The sequence below is a fragment of the Canis aureus genome, chromosome 12 (genome assembly GCF_053574225.1).
Source record: "Canis aureus isolate CA01 chromosome 12, VMU_Caureus_v.1.0, whole genome shotgun sequence".
Lineage (NCBI taxonomy): Eukaryota > Metazoa > Chordata > Mammalia > Carnivora > Canidae > Canis > Canis aureus.
The window spans coordinates 26820829-26842636 of NC_135622.1; the positions used below are offsets into that span (position 1 = coordinate 26820829).

Sequence of the window (21808 nt, forward strand, 5' to 3'; positions counted from 1 at the left end):
AAAAAAATGTAGGTTACGGTGATGTGATGCATTTTCACATTCCACTGATTCGTCTCTGCGAGCAGCTGTTTGTTCTGATTCGCTGCTCTGCCTCTCAGACTAATTGCGTGACTCGCTTCCTCTCTCATTTTTTAAAAATATAAATTCTTGTTATTTTACATTTTTTTCCTTCTCTATTTGTTTTTTCCTGTTCATAATTTAAAAATAAAAGGTTGTCACATTGGTCGGCAAACTCAGTACCAAGAGCCAATCAAGATCTTTATCCATGCAATCACAAAGCAGTATGGTAAAATAATTCAATTTCTATTTCTAAACCAAACTTAAATGGTATAATGAATACCAGTGGCACATGTAATCAGGGGGTGCTATTTGAAATTAGAATGTGAAAATGAGAATTCTATTTCTAAGTGACAGAAAGAACTTCAACTGAGAAAATGTAGAATGTGCTACTATTACTAAAATGAATATAAGAAGCAGCAAAAACGAAATTTTTCTAACTACACAAAATAAATTTTTTTAAAAAAAATTTATTTATTTAGAAAGTCACACAGGGAGAGAGAGAGAGAGAGAGGCAGAGACACAGGCAGAGGGAGAAGCAGGCTCCATGCACTGGGAGCCCGACGTGGGATTTGATCCCAGGTCTCCAGGATCGCGCCCTGGGCCAAAGACAGGCGTCAAACCGCTGCGCCACCCAGGGATCCCCTAAAATAAATTTTTTAAATGTATTTTTTTTTCTATGTGCCCCTACCCTACCATTGACAGGTATATTTTTTGGGGGGTAGATTCAACTTTAACTTATTCTGAACATTTTGAAACACATAAAGTATAAAGAGACTAATGAACCCCCATGTATCTACCACTCACTTTCAACAATAATCAGGTTTTGCTAATTCTTTCATCTGTTCTGCATCCACCCACTACATATATTTGTTTACTAGAACGTTTTAAAGTAAATCCCAGCCATCATGTCATCTCACCTATAAATACTTCAGTATTCATCATTGAGAAGTAACTACCATGCCAATATCACATCTAACAGAATTGAGAGTAATTCCTTAACATCATCTAATATTTAAACTTCCCTGATTGTCTCAAAGACTTACAACTGGTTTGCTCCAACAAGGAATTCCAGCTCCATTTTTTACATTGGATTCTTTTGCCCCTCATAGGAGCCCCTTTAATTCCTCTTCTTATGCACTGATTTGCTTGAGAAACCAGATTATTATTTATCCTATAGAATGTCCTGCAGTCTGGATTTTGCATGTCATTTAAATTGTTCTTTTGTCCCCTGTATTTTCTGAAAAGTGTGTAATTAAACCTGGAGCTTTGATATGATGCAGGTTTGGACTTCATAGGTGGCGCTACACACTTCCTTTGACATTGAAGGTCAGAAGCTACAGCTTATAAACCAAACGTGACCCACTGCCTGTTTTTGTAAGAAAAGCTTTATAGGGCCATAGTCACACCCATTATGGTATTATCTGTGATGGCTTTCCCACTACAACTACATAGACCATCTGGCCCTCAAAGCCCAAGATATTTACTGTGTAGCCCTTTATAGAAAAAGTTCGCCAACCCCTGTGTTTATGTTGTATTTGTTACTAGTAATCAGTAGATTTGGGGGGGGGTCAGTCCCCATTTTAAAGTGTTCCATCAACTTTTCACCATCTCTGTATCAATTCATTACCTACTATTTTAATAAAGGGAATAAAACAATGACTTCTAATTCTATATTCTTTCTGCATTTATTGGTGAGAGTTTTTCTATAAACAAGAACTTTCCCTTCTGTAGCTGTGGAAGCTAGATTTACATACTCTATTATTTCTCAAGTAGTGACTTAGGCATTAAACACTTTCAAATCCAAAGAGTTGGACCCAATGTGTTCCCTAAACAAGAAGGAGGGGAAAAGAATACACTGGCCCTGAGAGCTATAAAAGCCAAGTCCCAAGTATAGGTTAAGAAGCAATAAAGTTAAAAAGGAGGAAAGGGTGAACAAAAAGGGTTATAAAAAGTCTGTGGTAAGACTCAGACTTGTCAAGAGTACAGATAAGGAAGAATGAACACAGACTATAAGGGGAAAAGGCAGAAAAGAATTATTCTAGAATATTCACTGAAGGGGCACACATCTCTGTCTCACCTCAAGAACTCCAAGCATCTTTATCATAATACAATAGCTGATGCTTCCAATTGTGATCTCAAGGAATAAAAAGATAAAATTCACAAAGTCTGGGAAGATGTAAAATGCATGAAAAACACTCCATTGGAAGTGTTAAATTACTGACTTTTTTATTATATGGAAATCCCCTTTTCCCTGAACAATTATTTTCTGTCCCTGCTAGCTGTTTTGCTAACATGGGGCAATAGCAGGCATTCAACATATGTAATGGAGCCAGGTGTACAAGGTGATGAGTATACCTCCCCAGCCTCATTCCTGGGTCCCTGACTCTGCATGTCACTTGCTACATGACCTTGGATGAAAACTAACATTCCTGTTTTACAAAACTCCTCATATTAGCATACTGTACTTTTCCCTCAAATTCAGTCTCCACGGCTATTTTTTTTTAAAGACTTTATTTACTTATTTATGAGAGACACAGAGAGAGGCAGAGACATAGGCAGAGGGAGATGCGGGATTTGATCGCGACCTGAGCCAAAGGCAGACACTCAATCACTGAGCCACGCAGGCATCCACTGGCTATATATATATATATATATATATATATATATAATTTTAGTTTTTAAAGATTTTATTTATCTGAAAGAGAGAGAGAGCATGAATAGAGAGAAAGGGAAGAAGGAGAGGGAGGAGCTTAGTGCAGAGCCTAACACAGGGCCCAATCCCAGGACCCTGAGATCAGGACCTGAGCCAAAGTCAGACACTTAACTGACTGACCCACCCAGATACCCCTCTGTGGCTATTTTAAAAGATGCATCTTTGGTCCCTAGGCTACTGAAGTTTCTACCAGGCTGAGGGTTGTTAGGCCTCCTACTTTTCTCCACTCCTATCCCTGTTCCCCAAAATTACTCCATAGTCAAAACAGAAAGGGATTTAATTCTCTGGAATTAAATTAAGACCAAAGGAAGATTTGGGAGTGAATGAGGAACAGGTACAGAGAAGGAATAGAAGTAAGTTTACCTATTGTGGGTTCTGAGTGACTGAGAGAGCTCTCCAGGCAGAGATGGTGAGGAGGCATTTGCCTGTACAGGTCTGTTGCTCAGAGGGGAGGTCTGGGCTGAAGAGAAAATTAGAATTGCTGGTGTCATAGGAACAGAGACACACAACCCCCTTGAAAAAGAATAGGGTGAGAAGGTGACCTATACTTAAACTTCTAGAATTCTAACATTTAAAAATTCTGGCAGAGTGATGAGTCAAAGGAAACCAAGAGAAAAAAGTGCTTCAAGAGATTGGCTTTAGTAAAATTCTAGGAATTTTCTTGTTTTTTTCCAGGTTTCTCCAACTGCTAGTTGGTGTGAATACTTTATGAATGTTTATAAATACTTCCACAATTAGAGATAACTGGCTTGTAATACAAAGGACTCACTGAGACAACCCTTTGATTCATCAGAGGTTCAGTGAAAGTTGCAGAGCAAAAAAAGAATGTCAAGGAACCCTTTCCATTTTGATTGTGGAAGAATCTCTTCCACTTCAAATCCCTCATTGGTTTCAGATGGCTCAGGAGAAAATCCAAAATGCTCAACACAGCTGACTAGACCCTGTATAACCTGGCTCTGGCCTCCCTTAATAGGCTCATCTCTATTACTCTCTCCTAGGCTCACCTTTGTTGCCATCCTCCCCTTCCACCAGCATCTTGAGCACACCATGGTGGTTCCCATTGCAAGGCTTCCACACAGGCCATTTCCTACCCCCCCCTCCCCAGCAGTCTTTCCCCACTGCTCCCTGGGCAGCTCCTTCCCAGCGCAGCTCCTTCTCCTCATGAGACCTCAGTCATAAACATCCTCTCTTCTGAGAAAGCTTCTCTGGCTTCCTTATCTAGGTAGGTCAGGCATCCTTGCTAAGTCTTAGTTTCACCATCCCATGTGGCTGTTACCACCACTCAATTCCATGATTTATGCTATAATTACTCTGTATCTGTCTTCTCAGCTGGCTCCACAGAGTGCCACATGAGTTCCACAGGGTAAGGATCTCATGTGTCCTGCTGTACCCCAGTGCACAGTCCTGCCAGACTCCTATCCCACTAAAGAGGAGTTCTGGTTGGGATATGGTAAGGTCACATACCCCCAACTCTCCCAGTAAGGATGTTTAATAGGCATAAAGTACTTAAAATAGGCTAAGCAGCATGCTAAGTCTGCTATATAAATGATATCTTTCAGCAATTATTCTGGATGAAACACATTAAGAATTATAATTATTAGTACAGAATGCAGATACGTTGCTAAGTACTGAAGTATTTCAAAAAGTAGGAAGTGGGACACCTGGGTAGCTCAGTGGCTGGGCATCCGCTTTCAGCTTAGGGCATGGTCTCGGGGTCCTGGCATCGAGTCCTGCATCGGGCTTCCCGCAGGGAGCCTATGTCTCCGCCTTTCTCTCTCTCTGTGTCTCTCATGAATAAATAGATAAAATATTTAAAAAAAAAAAAGGCATGAAGCATTGCTGTTTAAGACACTGAATGAGGCTGCTCTGGCCAGCTCCTGTAGGACCCAGCAGAGAATGGTAAGGAAGTTGAACCTTACTTTATGTGTAACGCGGAACCATTAGAGGGCTTTAGGCAGAGGAGGAACAGGTAGATGTGTTAACATCATTCAGATGGCAGCATGAAGAGTGACGACAACAGGTAACAGAGGAAACAGGTGAGCATTGGGAGGCCTGGGCAGTTCATATCATAGAGATATGATGCCAGCCATCAGCTCTATCAGCAGAGACTTGTATTTTGGGATGTCAACAGCACACAAGTTCTGTTTAAATCCAAGAGCCCAGAGATCATAACTTATTAACCAGCATCCTTTTTAGGACCATACAGCTTGTTTCTAATTTTTAAAATTATGAAAAATGTTATGATGAACATCTTTTGTATTTCAGATTCTTTCTTTAGGAAAGACTGCCAGAAAAGGAACTCTTAGAAGTTTTCCCCCAATGCACAGATTTCTTAAAAGTATAATTTGAAATAATTTGATTGACAGAAATGTTGCAAAAATAGTATGAAGAATTTCTATAAACCATTATTTTTTTTAAATGATTTTATTTATTTATTCAGGAGAGAGAGAGAGGCAGAGACACAGGCAGAGGGTGAAGCAGGCTCCATGCAGGGAACCCAACGCAGGACTTGATCCCGGTATCCAGGATCACATCCTGGGCTAAAGGCGGCACTAAACTGCTGAGCCACCCGGGCTGCCCTCTATAAATCTTTCATTTAGCTTCACTTAATGTTATCATCTTGAAATTTAGAAATTGGAGGAATGCTATTGACTAAATTATAGACTTTATTCAAATTTCCTGAATATTTTCACTAATGTCCTTTTTCTGGTCCATGATCAAGTCTAAGGTGACATACTGTATTCATTTATCATATTTTTCTGTTTCCTTCAATTTGTGACTGTGCCTTAGTTTTGCTTTGTTGTTCAAAGCCTCAGACCTTATTAGGGCTATTGAAGAAAACTAATCAGGTATTTTATAGAATGCTCTAAATGTGAGTTTGCCTGATGGTTTCTTGTGATTGGATTGAGATTATGTATTTTTGGCAAGAAAACCAGAGAAGTGATGTTGTGCTCTTCTCAGTGCATTATAGCAGGCAGCTCTTAAGGCTGATAAGTCTTATTTTTGTTGTTAACCTTGATCACTTCATTAAGGTGATGTCTGGTGTCTGTCAGGTTTCCCCACTGTACAGTTATACTATTTTTCCTTTTGTAATGAATAAATATTTGGATGATAGGAGATTTTTTAAGACTATGTAAAAAAAAAAAAAAGCATGAAACACTGGAAAGAGGGCACAGGCTAGGTCCAAAAAACTAGGGTTGAGTCTCAACTCTCCTACACCAGACAGAACTCTGACCCATTTTGAGCCCCAATTTTGTCACATGAAGAACATAGTATTTATTTTACAAGGCACCTGTGTGGCTCAGTCGGTTAAGCATTTGACTCTTGATTTTGGCTCAGGTCATGATCTCAGAGTTGTGAGATCAAGCCTTGAATTGGGCTCCAGGCTGGGCTGGAGCCTGCTTAGGATTACCATCCTCCACCTCACATGCAGTCTCTCTCTCTCGAAAAAAAATTTAAAAAGAATATTTATTTTACAAGGTTATGCAAGGATTAAATAAGAATAGGTTTGGTACCACTTTGCACACTGTATGTTACTAATCAAACAAGAGTTGTTAGGTATATGTAGTGCTACTTTGAACCTCTCATATAATTCATGTGTATATACATATATATGTATATTTATTAAAGAAAAATGTTTAAAACAAAAACATAAACTCTTCATCTTGGTATCTGTAAATTCATTATGAACCTTCCTTTATTCTCTGTAAGATAACTTCAGAAAGTAACTACAGTTCATGAACACCAAACTTCAAAAATTGCAAAAAACCTTTTAGAATTTATTTATTTATTTATTTATTTATTTATTTATTTATTTATTTATTTATTTATTTAAAGATTTTATTTGTTTATTCATGAGAGAAAGAGAGAGAGAGAGGCAGAGACATAGGCAGAGAGAGAAGTAGGCTCCATGCAGGAGCCCAATGTGGGACTCAATCCCAGCACTCGATCCCGGGACTCCAGGACCATGCCCTGGGCCGAAGACAGGCACTAAACCGCTGAGCCATCTAGGGGTCCCCAGCTTTTAGAATTTAAATAGCTGCTCCAAAAGTAAAGTCAAAGAGAAAGTAGAAAGCTTAATTATGTCATGTCAATGATTTCTTCCCCAACTGTGGATTCATAACACCCATTTAAAAACAAAGCCTCGGGATCCCTGGGTGGCCCAGCGGTTTGGCGCCTGCCTTTGGCCCAGAGCGCGATCCTGGAGACCGGGATCGAGTCCCACATCGGGCTCCCGGTGCATGGAGCCTGCTTCTCCCTCTGCCTATGTCTCTGCCTCTCTCTCTCTCTCTCTCTCTGTGACTATCATAAATAAATAAAAATTAAAATTAAAAAATAAAAAAAAATAAAAACAAAGCCTCAAAGCTAAATAAAGATGAATTCAATGTAAGAATTTAAAATATCAAACTGTTATCAGTTTTGATTTACCGGAAATCTCTATCAACCCTAAAATTCTCCTTTATTATATGGAAATTCTGAAGGATTATAAACTATTGATTACAAAGATGAACAATATTAAAGAAAAGTTAACAGGTGTATTTTTGTATATTTTAGTTCTTCAAAAATGATGCACTGTGTATGGAACATAAAATGGCAACTTTTAATAAGCTAAAATAAGCAAGTGACTAGATGACTAGATGCTAGAATTGACTATTGGTGATGTTAAGAGAAAAAAATGTCCCAGGCCTGTGTGAAGCAGACTTTTTTTATTTCCCTGAAAACATTGAAATTACCATGATGCGGAGAATAAAGAAAGCCTTTTTGCTGAAAGTAAAGTGTTCCTGGGAATCATACCTCACAGACTAAGGAAGGAGGCAAGGTTAACAACTAGTTAGATGATCTAACATAAGGGGTTATGAAATCTTACAGTATAGAAAAGGGATCACACGTGACATGCTTAGGAGGAAATGTAGGTTTTCTTTTTTTTAAAGGAAATGCTGAAGAAAAAACAAATTTTAAAGCAATTTTGTTACTTATTATCATTAAAGATTGTGAATTAACACCCAAGAGCAGTGAGATGCCAAGGAGATACTATTCCATTCTTTCTTTTTTCAACCTATACTCACCTTATAGAACAAAATAAGGAAAACTATTAGACTAACTTTTAAGCATACTTTTTAAAAAATATTTTATTTATTTGAGAGAGAGAGAAAGCACAAGCAGGGGGATCAGCAAAAGGAGAGGGAGAAGTAGGCTCCCTGCTGAGGCAGGGAACCCGAACTCCATGGGGCTGGATCCCAGGACCCCAAGGTCATGACCTGAGCTGAAGGCAGATGCTCAACCGACTGAGCCACCCAGGCATCCCCTAAGCATACTTTTCATATTCATGGTGGAAAACACAGATTTTAGTAACTATTTCTCCCTTCAGTTAGGTCATTATACATTCATGAAGTAGATAATGTGCATGTGAAGTCAATTTCCTAAAAAATAAGGTCAAATCAATTTCTCACTTGGCAACATACATGCTGGAGTAAACTGGTTTAGGTCACAGCAACGCTTTCAGCCATGCTAAGAGATTAATAAAACAAAATTAAATCAAAGCACTCTTTCATTTCTATAATTAAAAGAAAAGCAATTAACCTAAGCAATTATTTACACATTGGCTTGCTACATGACTGAATTGACAGTGACTTTTCCAACAAACTGCGATCTTCAATGACGGATCAGGCTCAAAACGTGCTAGTTTATGGACAAATGAAAAAATGCAAAACGACCAGACATATTTCAGTGCAAATTAGAGAATCTTTAAAAGAGATTACAGATCCTCTGTTAATAAAGCACTACTCAAAGGCTCTACTGTGGGCTCTTTGTGAATAAATCAAGTTAACTATTAAGAATCTCCCCCACCTATAAAGACCCTTCTGAATGAATGCAGTCTGATGAGGGGTGAGGAGAAGGCTGGAAAGCTCTAGCATCATAGTTGCCTGTTTCTGCACCTGTCTGAAACAGAAAGGCGGTGTCCCATGGGGAGAAACATGCCGAAAATAAAACAAAACCCCAAACTCTAGCTATAGACTTATAATAGAGTTGTTTGTTCTTTTTAAAGGCGGAAGAAAAAGGCATTTTAACAGAAAACTGAAACAAAAAACAAATATGGTATCTCTAAGTAAAGAAAAGCCAAAGGTATTATCTAAGGACAAATTAGTATGTTTACAATTATAACATGCATTCTAAATAAAGATTAGGAGGGCCTCTATGTGTTTATGAATGTGTTCCAAGACACAGAAAAGTAGACAGTTCAAGGATATTATATCTACTTAGATTTGGTGAAATGTGATCCAAATGTCACCCAGAGACTTCAGAGAAAACTCATGCTAACATACAAAACAAAATCTTAAGACAACCAATGAGGAACCACAGCAAAATCTCCTCAGTGTTTTTTCAAGGTTTAATGTGCATATAAATTACCAGAGGAAAGCAAATCAGATTTTACCTCAGGTAGTCTTTTGGAAAATTAAAAACATAATTCTTAGCTACTATTAAGTAAGTATTAGGCTTAGACCCTAGGGCACATCTGTTACAGCTAATGGAGTGAACTTAGGTTTATCATTTATTATCTCTCTCTCTCTCTCTCTCTCTCACACACACACCTATACACAACAGTTTTAGCTTGGTTTATTATCAGTATTCTTTTGAGGAAGTTTGTAAATACCTAGTCAAGAGTAGAGTGGCAAATCAGATCTATGCCTCAAGATGCCTCAACCTTACTGCAGCACACCATTCTAAATGTAATGTAAAATCCTTGTTTAATGGAACTGTCAATCTCTCTTATCCTCTAGGAACTTATTTTTCATTGACATAATCAAAACACCAATAAAATGACATAATATACTATTTTATATGCCTTTTGGATCAGAGAAGGTTAAGGACAATTTCAGAGTAGGCCCAGAGGCAATGACATATACACCTAATGGTAATTTCTAATGAATTTGTGCTTTATTTTTTAAAGAATCCTTAAATGTAGTTTTTAAAAAAGGGGGAAGTTGAAAACTCCCTCTAGATCATTTATTTGGGTGTTTCATGTATCCGATGGTACCTGATTCCTGAAGTTACAAAGATCTTTAGGATTTAGTGCAATCTCATAATTTTACAGAGGAGGAGATTAAAGCTCTACTGAACTAAAGAATCTAGCCAGGCCATCTAGTCAGTTAATGGGACAATCCTGACTAGTACTCAAGTCTCTGAATCCCAGCTTCTCCTCCACAATCCCACACAGTGCAATCAGTTCCTGCATGGCTTTACGTTATTATTGCAGCAGAAGTACATGTGATTCATCACCAACTGCTCTATCATTAATAATTTAAAAATGTTTATATAGTGGATCAGTCAGTACACCACCCAACTCTTGATCTTGGGGTTGTGAGTTCGAGACCCATATGCGGGGGTAGAGATTAATAAAAGTTTAAAAAAATTATTACATACTCTATCAAATCTTCTTCATTAGATTAATGAGTTGCTTTACCAATTGCTTCACAGGGAATACATCTTCCCTGGCATTATAGGTTTTATCTGTCTCATCTTCATACCACTCTCAATGAAAGCGTGGAGAAACTGACATTTTAATACAGGAGTGCCTGCAAGGAGCCATGGATCTTCCCACCATCATCTGGGTGGCTTCAGCTTTATCTCCATGCCAGTTCCTTCTCCCTGCTGCACTTGCCCCTACTCCCTGCACTACTCTTTTCTACCAAATGCTGGGCTTCAGACAGAGCAAATTAACTATTTCTCACAAAAAGTTAGAGACTTTCATTCAAATAGCAGTTTTAAATCCTCTTTCTGTGGTATTTTGTCCAACTTCTGAACACAACTTGCAGATGCAATGCACACCTTGCCAAGGAATAGATGACTCAAGCTCACAATACATCCCTGTTTCTCTTACAAATATTCTTATAATATTTCTATCATATACTAGATCAGCAATTCTCAAACTGTGTCTGTGGATGCTTTTAGAGGTGCAGAGTCAAAGGCTTTGCTACTAAGGTGTTATCTGCTTTCTTACTGTGGTGATATTTGCACTGATGGCATATAAGCAATGGTGACTAGGGGCATCTGGGTGGCTCAGTCCCTTAAGTGTTTGACTTGTGATCTCAGTTCAGGTCTTAACCACAGAGTCATGAGTTTGAGCCCTGTACTGGGTTTCATGCCCTACTTAAAAAAAAAAAAAAAAAAAAGCAATGGTGACTAAAACTGCTAGTGCCTTAGACGAGAATCAAGAGAATCAAACACCAAAATAGCAGTCATTGTATTCTTCGCTGGTACACACTCATAGTAAAATGAAAAAAAAGAAAAAGAAAAAAAGAAAAGAACAAAAGGAAAAGAAAAGTTTCACTCAAGAATATTCTGATGAAGCAATAAAAAGCATTCATTTCATTCATTTAGGACCTAAGTACACATCTTTTTACTCTTTTTGCATGACTACCAAGGAAGTATGCACCAGCACTTCTGCCAAATACCCAATGAAACACGTCTTGAGGAAAAGCACTTGTGTGATTGAGCTGTGAACTGTCTGTTCACAGAGTTCCATTTCTACCTAAAAAACTGAGGGGAAAATGAAGCTTCTAAGGCTTGGGTATCTGTCAGACATTTTCTCAAAAATACATACACAAAGTGAACCTCTTACTTCAAAGAAAACAACTGACCATAACTGTGATAAAATTTCAAGTGAAGATTAGAATTTTGGAGAACCTGTCTCTACCAATGTGAGCTCAACAGTTTCCCAGGACTAAAAGACTTTTCTGATGAGATCAGTGGTGATAATAGCAAATCTGATCTTTAAAATAATTCTGTTAGGAAATATGTCAACAGCTGGAGGATCGGTATAACTCACTGAATTTGTCAAATGATGTTAGAACATCATGCATGAGTAAAGGGCAAGACAGACAGATGGATGTTAATATAACAGAGTACAAAATGTTCACTGATACAGTTTCAGATTCTACAGTGCAACTAACCTTTAAGAAACTTCCACTTGTTTTGGTATAGTATCAAAAAAGAATGACCCAACCATCTGAAAAGGCTTCAAAAATACATCTCCCTTTTCTAACTACATATATGTATGTGCCCAGATTTTCTTTTTCATATAGTTCAACCAAAACAACAATGCAATGCATTAAACGCAGAAGGAGATGCGAAAATCCAGTTATCTATTAGACCAGAACTTAGAGATTTATAAAAATATAAAACAATGCCACCACTCCTCTCACTGAAATATTTTTAAACTAGAAAATATTCTTCATAACAACATGTTTTTATGCTATCAATGGGTTCATTTTTAAAATTATTTAATAACAAGTCTTTAAAGTTTCTTTTTAAATTTCTAACATAGTTTAAGTCTAGGTAGACATAACCCATGAAGAAAGTTCTTTGGAGCCCTCCTCAATTTTTAAGAATATAAAGGGTCCTGGGACAATACAGTCTGAGACCTGCTGTACTAGAGGAGCAACCTGAGTTTGTAATGGGGAGGTGCACCCACATGGGGAAATGGCTCCAGAGCAAGCAGAATGGGGTATGGTTAGGCCAGCCTGGGTTCAGTCCCAGCTTTATCATCTAGATGGTCTGCAATTTCAAGCAGGTAACTTCTCTGAGCTTCAGTTTCCTCTTCTACAAAATGACATCAACCTCAGAAGGATCTGTGTGAAGATTACACCATGTGTAGAGTACGTAACATGTATACTACAACCCTGGAAACATGTTGTTTCAAGAAATGGTCTCAAGAACTTGTGGGGGCAGTAAAGTCTAGTAAACCTATTGTGTTATCCCAGATGGTCAGTACTTTAGATTTTCTTTTTTCTTTTCTTTCCATAAAATAGAAAATGAAAATCTAGTTAATGCAAAGAGGTCTCCTGCAAGCTTGGTAGCCAATGAGCTTTTCATTTATTGTAAGGGTGACACGGAGAAACTTTGCAATATACTTGAGATTTAACATTTCAAGAGCATGCTATCCAAAGGATCTAGGGTTTGCAGTGGGTAGGAAGGAGGGCACTTAAAACAAGAAAGCCCTAATAAACCACAGAAAATGGTGAGGACTGGGGACGAGAAAGTTGAACTGTACTTAAAATGGCTAACATAATTTAAACACACTCAATAGCACTCAGGGTATTACAACTATTTGCATTCTACTTTGTCATTCCATGCAACATATCTTTTGTTCATGTGTAACACACACATGCTTTGTACCACTATGACATGCCATAATATTACCTCAGATGTAAACAGCTCAGTCTTCTGATTTTGCTGATCATCTTTTTATATCTAGTTTAAAAATAAAGCAAAACATGCATACCCAAGCATAATCCCAGCAGAACACAAATCAATGAATGTTTAGACTGAATAATAATTCATTTCAATATTACACCTGATTCAAATTTATTAGTGTAATTTATAAGAGAATTGCTATTTATATCAATAATTCACAATATAACAGAAGTTCAGTATTCTGGACAGATATTTTTTAGCAAACTGTACTATTTGATAAATAGTAAGCACTAGGAAAGCCTAGTCAGGGCTTAGCACACACAAATGTGGAGACTGAGCACTGCCATTTCCCTTAGCACCTGCCTGGGTGCTCCAGGAAAGCATCCCGGCTGGGTTTATAGAAGACCAGATGGGGCACTGGCAGCAGTATTCCGAAAATCTCGTCACCACTAATTACGTCATCCTTAAGCCTCTCATGTTAGGTTTTTCAAATCTGATACCAGCTGGAAAGCTTTTGGTCTGGTTTAATTTTTAAGTAGGCTCTACACATAGTGTAGAGCCCAATGCACGGCTTGAACTGGCAATCCTGAGATCAAGACCTGAGCTGAGATCAAGAGTTGGCTGCTTAGGGCAGCCCTGGTAGATCAAGAGTCGGCTGCTTAGGGCAGCTCCGGTGGCGCAGCGGTTTAGCACCGCCTGCAGCCCAGGGCGTGATCCTGGAGACCTGGGATCAAGTCCCACGTCAGGCTCCTGCATGGAGCCTGCTTCTCCCTCCTCCTGTGTCTCTGCCTCTCTCTCTCTCTCTCTCTGTCTATCATAAATAAATAAATAAATCTTTAAAAAAAAATCTTAAAGAAAAAAAAAAGAGTTGGCTGCTTAACTGAGCCACTTAGGTGCTCCTAGCTTTCTAAAAGGGATGAAATTAAAAAAGAGCATTCAGAAAGAGTGTCCCAGAGGAACACAGCTTGGTTAGATATATCGGAGACTGAAGGTATTCAGGAAAAGAGATGACAGCTTCCATGTCAGCAGTCTCAATTCAAATGAGGGACTGACTTTAAATGATTTAAACAAAAGAATAAAGCTCTAGAATTGGACAGAGATTTAATCTATCAGAGTCAAGACAAAAGCTGAGAAAAATAAACTTCCCTCATTTAACCCGCCCCCTGCCTCAAGTAAGTAGGTAGTGTGCTTACTTATTGCTGAGACTACTACAGCTCTGAGGAGCTAAGTCACTAATTAAGTCTTGGAGTCATGTGTCTTAGGAGTTTTAGAAGCACCATCTCTCTTTTTGTTTTTGCAAATAATCAAATTTGTCTAAAATTACATTCTAAAAAAATTCCATGCTTATTTTTAGGATGTAAGCTTTAGGTAAGATGTAGGGAATAATTCATGGGATTTTGCAGCATGTGTTTCTAACTATTGGGATACAGTTATTTTTATTCGTTTTATTATTCTTAGGCACCTTGTGGTAATAATAAGGGGGAAGAAATGATGATCATTTTATAGCTCAGGTAATGAGCTATGCTGATGGATACAGCACATAGTATTCACAGTTACTCATGTATATGACTAACTCATTTAACGTTCAAAACAATTCTAAGAAGTAGGTGACACTAGCCACTTGTTTTAAAGGAGGAGAACTGAGAACAGAAAAGTTAACTAGTTGCCAGAAGGAGACACAGCTTGTAAGAGGCAGACAGGTCTCACACCTAGGCCATCGGGCGCTGGGCAAATACATACTACTGGTATCAGTAATTGCTCATTATAGCTATTTCCAATCAACATTTAATAGAAAATTCTTACCTCTGGTTTGCTGAGGCTGGATGAAACCAAGGAACCGGATCCCACGTCCAAATCCCACTGTTTTTTACCATGATTCTCAGGATCCAAGGCAGCAATTCGCCCATCTAAAGTGCTGATAATCACTAACGATCTATAAATTTAAAAATTAATAAGACAAAGTTTAAAAGGTATTTACGATATCGGGCACCTCACTGCATACACTGGAAAGAAAACCAGACCATCCCCAAGGACATTGTCTATTGCAAGAGGGAGGGCTCACCTCCTCACAACACTTACAGTCTTGCTATCACTATTTGTCTAAGGCCTACCAAGACCACTGCAATATACTCTTCAGGTCACTTATGAAAAGCCCCAGACTCCTCCGTCATTCCTCATTCCCACACTGTAATCCCTCAACATTCTCAGTGCTGTCCTCTTCTTCCTTCCCTAATCCCTGAAAGCCTTGACCCTGAAACACACTTTTTCCTGAATGTCCACTTGCCTTCTTGCTTGAGTAGAAACCTGGCTCTTCCTGAGAACATCACTTTTGAAGCAAAGAGGATTCTTTGCTCTAAAACCCTTGACTACTCGGTCCCATGACAGGGTGGGAGTACTTCTTGCACCTCATTGCTGTTTCTAGATTACTTTCTCTCCTGTCTAAAAATCCTCAGGATCAGATTGCTCTGTCCACTATCCCCCCTAGTTACTGTCTTCTGATGCTTGGGTTACTAGTCTCACTCCTTGAGGATTTTAGCTCTTGGTTTAACAGTCACTATTAACACATTCTTTGGGTTTTTATGACCTGTTTACTTTGCCTCAACCACTGCCCCATATGGTGAGACCCTAGCCCTTGGCATTACCAATCACCACAACTCCCCGGCCTCACTGAAATTTCAAGCATTCCAGCCCCCACCACCAAGCCCTTTCTGGCTCATTTCCTCTGCTTCCCTCACTCCCACTAATCTCTGACCCCACTAGAGCCTACATGTCATTGATTCTGTCACTTTTACCCTGAGCTTCAATACTATTAGGCCCTCACTTCTTTCATACCCAGTTTAAATCCCATAGTCCTTCATTTGGAGCACTTCCTGGCCCCTGACATGTCACACTTGACTAGCACAACTCTAACCCTAGCTAAATCCAATGCTCTGCTTTTTCTCACTCTCACTTCTGTGCTGTTGAATGTGGCCAAAGAAAAACATAATCATGCTGACTGGACTCACTTTAATCATGACCACCAACATGAAAAGGGCTATTAATGCTGCTCCACCATCACAGCATACTACCGTGGTCTATCTACTCACCTGCTGTCCGAGGTTAAACTATATTATTTCTCTTTTCTCCTCAACTTCCAACACTAGCTTTTCCAAGCTCATGTATCTCAGGGATAGATATAATCAAAAGGAATCCCACCATCACATCTCTCTCTTTATCACCACCTGGGCCCATGATTCTATCTTCCCTCCTGTTACTGCAGGTGAATTGTTCGTGGTCCCATCCACTACCAACACTTCTGCTTAGACAACAGATCTCTATTTGCCAGTCCTCACATCTCTCTTCTTGCTCTTACATCAATTATTTCTCCTCTACCAGAGCATTCCTCTCAGCTTTCAAACCTATTATTCCCCCAATTAAAAACCAAACCAGTTAAACAAAATGAACCATTCTACTCCCTCTAAGCTTTCAATCCACTCCTTGTCTGCCTCTGGAACAAAACTCCTTGAAAGAATTCTTATACATTGTCTCCAGATCTTCTCCCCTTCTTCCATCTTGAACTATTCCTAATCAAGATTTTGCTTCTGTCACTCCACTTGAAAGGTTCTTATTGGGGTCCTCAATGACCTTCATACTGAAAAATCCCATGGTCAGGTGTCAGTTCACGTGACCTTCTCGCAGCACCTGACCAAAGATTTCTCCTGCCCTTCATGAGACACACTCTTCATGTGGCTTCCAGGATACTGTACTCTCCAGATTTTTTTTCTTACTTGCAGGTTACTCTTTCTCAGCCTCATTTTCTGATTCCTCCTCATCTCTTCTTTCAAAGTGTTCTTTACCTACACATACTTTTTTTGATGGTCTCATCCATCCAGTCTCATAGTTTAAAATACCATCTATATGCCGGCAACTCTCAAATTTTTCCCTCTCCCTGAACTCTGGACTTATATATACCTAACTGCCTACCAGATTTATATGCTAGAATGACTTCTCCAAAATGACTTCTCCAATTCCCTCAGGTCCTTTGCAGCTACTGTTCTGTCTGCCTGGAACATATACTCTCAAATATATAAAAGGTCCTCAATAAATATTTGTTGAATGAAAGAATATGTTATATAGTTGTTCTACAAATTTGTTAAGTATATTTGTCTGCTTTAAAAACCATGCAAATCCCAAGAACACATGATGTTCCACTTTAGGATTATAAAATACAACTTTTATCTGTTCTAATCCACCTGAAGTACATTATATACAAATTCAAAGTGAAGCTATAAGTTGATCAAGACAAACAGTTCAATAAACTCAGTTGAAACTTTTCAAAGAACTTAATGTTTCTCAAATGAATAAATTTATCAAGGGGATAAATAAAATTGTCAATCTAGTTTCCAAACTATACACTAATTCTCATTTTGAATTTTTCAAATGGCAACTCTTAGTCTAATTTGTGAAAATAAAGATTTGCCACTTACAAACTCTAGTAATTTTTTTTTTTTTTTTTTATGATAGTCACACAGAGAGAGAGAGAGAGAGGCAGAGACATAGGCAGAGGGAGAAGCAGGCTCCATGCACTGGGAGCCCGACGTGGGATTCGATCCTGGGTCTCCAGGATCGCGCCATGGGCCAAAGGCAGGCGCCAAACCGCTCCACCACCCAGGGATCCCAGTAATTTTAGATAACCAAAAGAAAGGAAACAACTCAACTCCCCTCCCTACACATTAACCTGCTTTCTAAAGAGATCTACCAGGAATTAGGGGAACAGACAGATACTCTGAGAAAGAAAATTATTTTATAATGAAGGGTATAAAAAATTCATACCTTATATGTGTCAATTTACAAATAAAAGAACAGAATCTAATAGTGATCCAGGGTTCAGAACCAAGTTAACTCTTCCCTAGTACCATTGTAGAAATGTCTAATTATTCTGGAAGCATTAACCACAAATAGATGGTTGAATGAAAACCACTCTAATTGAAACAAAATTTAGTATAAACAAACAGTGATAATCATGAGAAATTAAGGAGATCACTGCAACATTTCAGATACTATTTTTTGTTTTTAAGTAAGAACGAACATTGTTTATCACCCTAGACATTCTACTTATAACAAAAACAACAACAACAAACCCTGTAATTTTTCTGAGTATGTAGGTATTTGGGCTAGAGGTATGCAGAGAAGAATGGTAAAATTCTAGGTCTCATTTTCAAAACAAGGAAAAAATCCAACAATAAAATATGCATGTGTATCTTATGTGTATACAAAAATATTTTAATAAGTTACTTGGAGTTTAATACCTAACTATTCTTTCACTGACAACGTATCATATAGGGTGCATTTAACTGAGTCAAAGATTTTGTTTTTTTTAAACAAGATAGTTTCAGATTTTGTACTATATCTAGAAAATAAGTGTAAATTTGGGTAATAATTAAAAGAAATACAAACGTGGGCAGGAACAATTAAGTATATCATTCTCTTAACTGCTTTTTTTTTTTTTTTTAAGATTTATTTATTCATGAGAGACACACAGAAAGAGGCAGAGACATAGGCAGAGGGAGAAGCAGGCTCCCTACAGGGAGTCCGATGTGGGACTCAATCCCAGGACTCTGGTGATGAAGGCACTCAACCACTGAGCCACCCAGACGTCCCTTAACTGCTTTTGATATTTAATGTAATCTGGTTCTTAGGTTTGAATGGGGTATCTTAATTATTTTTACCCTCTTAATGGAAATAACAGTAAATCCCCTACAACTCTGTAAGATGTTAAAAACAAACAAACAAAACCATTCACATTCTTATCTGCTACAAACTAACCATAATATTCAGTGTGGGCTCCTTCCCAAATATGTCTCTGGAAGGAAGTACCCCTTCTGCTGTGGCTGAAATGAGCAGCACTACAGTGCAAAAAAGAGATGCTACAATTTACACTATTGTGTTTAATCACATTCTAAGAGAGAGATGCTCATGGACATACTATGGATTGAGAAAAGCATCAAGTAGATAGATAATGCTGAATGCAGGGATAAACAGAGGACAGCCATAGGCGTTTAGAATAAACATCAGAGATAAAAAATGAACATCTCTCCCCAAATAGGGAGACTATAATGCCATTTCTACCCACAATCCATTCACTCTATTTTCAGGTTTCTATGAACAAGATGAAAAGCCCTTAACTTATTTAAAAATTGAAGGGACCAAAGAGGCAGCATTTCCAGTGGAAAGAACTGGAGCATTTTCTTTCTCTTTTTAAGAACTGGAGCTTTGAAGTCAGACCTGTATACACATCCCTATGGCTCTTCTCCTCTTCAGCATAACTCAAACTTGCCTGATCATAAAAATAATCTGGAGTGCTTGTTAAAAGCCAGTAAACATTCATGGGTCCCATCCCACCAGAGGGGGCTTGGGAGCTAGCCCCTGACAAGTAACCCCGGTGAGCCTTGCAATAAGACCAGCTTGGCAAATATTGACTTACCTCAAAGGGCTGTTTCTTTGGAGTAAAGAAATAATCTATTACCCTGATTGAAGAAGGCCTATTGGTCAACTCTGTCAATAAACTCTTCAGAAATTTCTATCTCTCACACCTTGCTTTAGTTTACAAAGGCATTTGTTTGGATTACTCAACAGCAAGTGCTGTTCTCTTACGCATGATCCAATGCTTCAAAGCTATTCTCAAGGTTTTCCACAATCTCCTCCTGCCAGATCCATTCTCATCAAGTCTGTCCCGCAGCAGCAGCTGAAAGAGTGGCTGGCTCCTCATTCTGGACCTTCTCCTTTCCCCGACTTCTACAAGGACACTTCTCTTCACCCCATTATTCCTAGTGCTCTCAAAATCCAGCAAACAGGTCATGGAGTTCTAGCTTTAGCCAATGGCCACGGCTTTGCCTTTACCTGTAAAGTAAGAGCTCCCAAACCTATACAATGTTTACTGTTCACTGTCTCTCTCCCTGCTCTACTTCTGCATTTTCATCAGGACATGCTTCTTACCCCCACAGTGTGTTCAGGTAAATCTTCTCTCCCACATCCTTCTCCATCTACCTTGTCACTTAACATTTGCATCAGACATCAAGTCTACCTTCTCCCTCATGCTCTACATTTAGACAATAGTCATGTACTACTGATTCTATTTCTGAAGCTTTTGAATCTTTTCCTTCCTTTGTTACCACTGCCCTTGTCCTAGAGCCAATTCTCACTTCTCATCAGAACATTTTCAAAAGCCTTTCTGACATATTTTCCTGCCTCACATCTCTGTCCCTTCTGCAGTTCCAACAGTTTTGTTTCTATAATAGAGATCTGATAAACTTCTGAAGCTTCCCATGCTCACAGAATAAAGGCCATACTGCTTGCTATAGCACATTGAGCCTTTCGTAATCAGCGTAATCCCCTACTCCACTGCAGCATGTGCACGCGCGCACGTGTGCGCGCACACGTTTCTTAACTTTTCAACAAAGTTCCCTTTTAATTTATTCTTTATTTCACATCTTAAATGATTTCATTTAAGCAACAAACATTTCTTTCTAATGAACTCCCCCATTTTTAGAGGGAATATTTAATACTAATCAAAATACTGAAGATTTCTGAAAAGACATAGCTAAGAATACTACATTGTTTGATACAATTCTAGTTCAAAACCAAAAAACTTGACTGTTTAATTAGCCTTCTCCACTGGATATCTAATTCCACTTGGTTATTTAAAAATACTGACAATCTCATGGATCCCCATTCTTACCTTTGCAGATCTATAGATGTCCAGGAGCCCTGGCTTGGGAATCACTGCTCTGGACTCTGCAGCCTAGACTAGCCCTGACACTTCACATTCAAAGACTCACTCACTTGATACTTCCATTGTCTTTACTCTCAAACTCCTCTTATGTCACTCACTATCCATTCTAGTATAGTTAATTCTTTAACACAATGATCTCCCTGTCAAGACTTAGGGCTCAAGGGCTAGCTCAGCTGCCCATCTATCTACCCGTGGCATGTAACAGTTAAATGCAGTAAATGTTTGTGAAACGAATATAATGAACTAAATAAAACATCTTAGTTGGGCAGATACTATTATACATATAAAACAAAACAGAAACCGAGAAAGATGTGACTTGCCTCAGGTCACATACCAAATAACAGGTTTTGAACAGACAGAAGAATGAATTTAGGTTTTTAAACTCTATCATTCTGTTAACAATAAGTTTTCATTACGTAGCCACTACTGTTTTACTACAATGTGCAGCTTTTATTCATCCCAGAAATCTCATCAAGATACCATTTATCCTGTTACTGCTCTGATTTGCCCTTCTATTGAGCAGAAATGACCTTATGACACAGTGAAGATCCTATTTTTTAAAAACTATTTGCTCTGACTTAAGTCATCCAGAATACCTGCTTACTTACAATTAAGTTTATCAGAGTCTGAGAGTAGATCCTGAATTCTTTCATATAATAATTCTAAAGGAGGCTTACTACCTGTAGAAATTTCCTATGTGGGAAAAAGAAGCTGGTGACAAGAGAACATTATATGAAGTGAATAGTTTCTACATTAACAAGTGCTTATTTTTTAATTGCACATTTTCTTTCTTTGAGAGGAGGGGAAAAGAGAAAACAAAACTCTACAAAATTAAAAATGTGATTTGGTTCAATCTGTTTTTTGATGTAGCCAAGAATCCTCCACCTAAACACATGCTCTCATTCAAGAAAGCATATGTTCTTGTTCAAAAACAAACCAGTATTAATTGGACTATACTTCTTAGTCCTCACCTACTAAGTAAATCTTCAAATCAAACTTCCTTTATTTAAACATATCACAAGACTAGCCCTGCACCCAATCAAAACAAACATGTCAAAAATTACCAACTG

The 21808-nt window shown here is 38.4% G+C and overlaps 1 protein-coding gene across 3 annotated transcripts in view; it reads right to left on the minus strand.

Moving 5' to 3' along the window:
* The window catches only part of EIF2AK3 (eukaryotic translation initiation factor 2 alpha kinase 3), a 64528-nt gene that overhangs the window by 38022 nt on the left and 4698 nt on the right, over positions 1–21808 (minus strand). For 2 of the 3 annotated variants that reach the window (XR_013349220.1, XM_077843219.1), the window contains exon 2: positions 14771–14900. Coding sequence is in view for 1 of the 3 variants with exons in the window: in XM_077843219.1 (XP_077699345.1) it covers positions 14771–14900 (130 nt within the window). In the remaining 2 variants the exon portion in view is untranslated. Of the gene's footprint in view, positions 1–3136; positions 3265–14770; positions 14901–21808 lie in introns of those variants that run through there. The other variant, XM_077843220.1, reaches the window with a different exon arrangement.